At 37.0% G+C, this 3,163-nt stretch overlaps 1 protein-coding gene across 1 annotated transcript in view; it reads left to right on the top strand.

The window, feature by feature from the left end:
- Nucleotides 1–1,543, top strand: part of LOC109928881 (chloride channel protein 2) — a 305,011-nt gene extending 303,468 nt beyond the window's left edge. Inside the window, exon 8 of the mRNA XM_048604584.1 lies at nucleotides 1,518–1,543. Within this exon, the coding sequence (XP_048460541.1) occupies nucleotides 1,518–1,543 (26 nt within the window). The remainder of the gene's footprint in view (nucleotides 1–1,517) is intronic.
- Nucleotides 1,544–3,163: the final 1,620 nt, after the last annotated feature.

Raw genomic sequence — 3,163 nt, 5'->3', positions numbered from 1 at the left:
AAAGATAAATCTTTGGGTAAGTGCCTAACCATCAAACCAATTACACTTAAACATCAGCTGAAACAACAGTTGCCTGAACAGGCCATAGGTCAACTTGTGTGAAGTGGGCATCAAGTGCACACAGGGAGAGACAATGTGCAAAATAACCTTGGGTCCAGGGGTATATAAGCTTGTTTGATTAAAAAGTGCTGAAAATACGAGAAATCACATTGCGTAATGCTTGGGGTGATGGGTTTAACTAGGGTTGGGGAGGGCTGGTTGGCCAATCACAGCAGTGGTTTACTTGTGGGACTAGGGAAAGCAGTCCTGCTTAGTCTGGTCCATGACCAGTTCAAACAAAATCAGTTACCTGCTTGATCCAGTTGCTTTTGCCTCCCTGGAACTATCATATTTATCAAGCCCTGGGAACCCCAGCCAACCTGCACGAAATTTAAGACAGAACCTCAAATGCTGTTTGGGAACCTGATTTAAATTCTGTAATTTGAGGTCTTACCTCTCAAATGGGGCACACGTATGACATGCCGTCAAAACCTAAAAACTGGTGTTGGCTGTTTAATGAGTATGTTGTGATCATATCACACAATTTCACATTTTTAACCTCCATCCGCATGACCCAATACTCTCCCACACATTGTGGATGGGGGAGGGATTAAAGTTCCTATCCATCAGTGGAGCCAGTAATAGTTTCTTGTCTGTAATATATATGATTGTTCGTAAAATATTGTTACTCATACTGCCTGAAATACATTAGTTATATCATGAAAACAAATATTAATTTTTTTTTTAATTTGAATGACTCACAGGAGGTTAAATACTAAGCAGAAATTTGTAGCATGATAAATAGGAAATGTTAATCTCTATTTCAAATGTAACTTTTTCATAACCCATTTATTATCTCGAACGGCAGAAAATAGAAGTCTGACTCTTTCCCCGAGAACTGGCTTTGTTAATTTTAGTTCAGCTTGATATTTCATTATGATTGAGTTGTGCGTGGAGCATAGCTAATTAACAACACTTGAGTTGTTGTTGGTGCTATCGTAACAACTGAATCAGAGGTAACTGAGGAAACAGTATTATTGCACTGAGCCCAATGTAAATTGAAGTTTTAAATGCTAGCTTAACAGATTGACAGCATATGCTTCCCAAAAAGATCTTTCCAATACCAAAGTTTATTTGATTAATTGGTACTTGACAATTAGTTCATTGAAAAAAAATTATAATGGAATCATAACAATATTGAAATGATACAACATTGTTCTTTTCAATTTAGGAAGTAAGCACTCCTGCCCAAAAATATGAAGCATAATCTCCTAAAATCTAATTTATTGCTTGGTAGTACAGAACTGCCAGAAAAGCATTAAGCTATTGAAACTTTCCATTTTGTATTCATCAGGACAGAATCACAAGAATACCAAATCCCAAAGGGAACAGCAGTTTCTACTTCAACAGTAGAGGGAACTCTTTTCCATGTGCCAATTGTTTATCCATTCACTTAACCTATTTCTATTCTTTTGCAGATTTTCTACCTCTCTTGACAGCTTAGTTTCTTACCTCTTTTTGTAAATTCAGCAAATTTGGGTACAATATAATTTGAACCTTCACCTCACCTTCATCTTCTTTCTCAATAGAAAATATCTTTACATATCTACTACTGCTTTCTTTATCTTCTTACCTTTTAATCTATTTTCCAGTTCTACTTTGATAACTCTATCCTTGTACCCTTGTAGTTGCCTTAAGTTTAAGACTCTAGTTTCGGATTCAAGTTTCTTGCCCTCCAATTGGTTATGTAATTCTACCATGTTATGATCATTCTTCCCTTGAGGATCCTTTACTAAGAGACCATTAATTAATTCTGTCTCGTTACATGTTACTAGGCCTAGAATACCCTATACCTTATTTGGTTCCAGAACATAGTGTCCTAAAACTATTCCAAACAAACTCTATAACCTCATCCTTAATCTATATGAAAACTAAAATCTCCACAATTATTGCAGTATCTTTCTTACAAGATCTCATTATTGCTTGATATGTACCTACCCTTACAGTGTAGCTACTGTCAAAGGGCCTATAAACAATTAGTAACTTATTTCCTTTGCTATTCTTATCTCCACCCAAAGTGATTCTACATCTTGTTCCTACAAAGCAAGATGAATTCTTGCTGCTGTACTAATCTCGTTGCTAACTGACAGAAGGGCTCCACTTTTCCTTTTCTCTCCTTCCGAAAAAATACCTTTGAATATTCAGATCTCAGGTATGGTCACATTGTAGTCATGTCTGCATAATGGCAATCATACCGTATTCATTTATTTCTATTTTTGCTGTCACTTCATCTAGCTTCTTATGAACTTTGAATGCATTTTTACTAATTTTAATATTTTCCCTACTCTAACCTAACTTGCTAGTGTATTCTTATATTTGTATGCCTGTTTCTTCCTGCCATACACTGGTTGTCATCACCTCATATTGCTACCCTGCAAGATTGCTTTGTCCTTTTCTCTTTTTAACTTTTCAAATTTGCCCATATTATCCTGCTTAGAACCTTCCCCACAATCATAGCCATAGAGTCATTCAACACGGAAACAGGCACTTCAGTCCAACTCATCCATGCTGACTAATTCTCCTAAACAAAACCAGTCCCATTTTTCTACTTTTGGAATTTATACCTCTAAACCTTTACTATTCATGTACCTATGCAAATGTCTTTTAAATGTTGTGGAAATGCAAGTATAGTCACTTCCTCTTGCAGTTCATTCCACATATGAACCACTCTCTGTCTGAAAATAGTTGCTCCCAGGTTCCTTTTTGAAATCTTTCTTCTCTCCCAAAAATTATGCTCCCTAATTTTTAACTCCCCCCACCGTAGGGAAAATACCTTTTGCCTCTCCATGCCCGTCATGATTTTGTAAACCTCTATAAGGTCACTCCTATGCTCCACTGAAAAAGATCCCAGCTATTCAACCTCTCCTTATAACACAAACCCTCCAGGTTGGCTAACATCCTTGTAAATCTTTTCTGCACCCTGTCCAATTTAATAATATCCTTCCAAAGCAAGGTGACCAGACCTGTGCAGAGATGGCTTCAATAACTTCCAGTACAACCACAGCATGAAATCCTGGCTCCTACACTGAATGGGCTGAGCAATGAACGCAAGTGTGTCAAATAC

Source organism: Rhincodon typus, chromosome 13 (genome assembly GCF_021869965.1).
Source record: "Rhincodon typus isolate 14 chromosome 13, sRhiTyp1.1, whole genome shotgun sequence".
Lineage (NCBI taxonomy): Eukaryota > Metazoa > Chordata > Chondrichthyes > Orectolobiformes > Rhincodontidae > Rhincodon > Rhincodon typus.
This window is presented reverse-complemented; position numbering and strand designations above follow the sequence as displayed.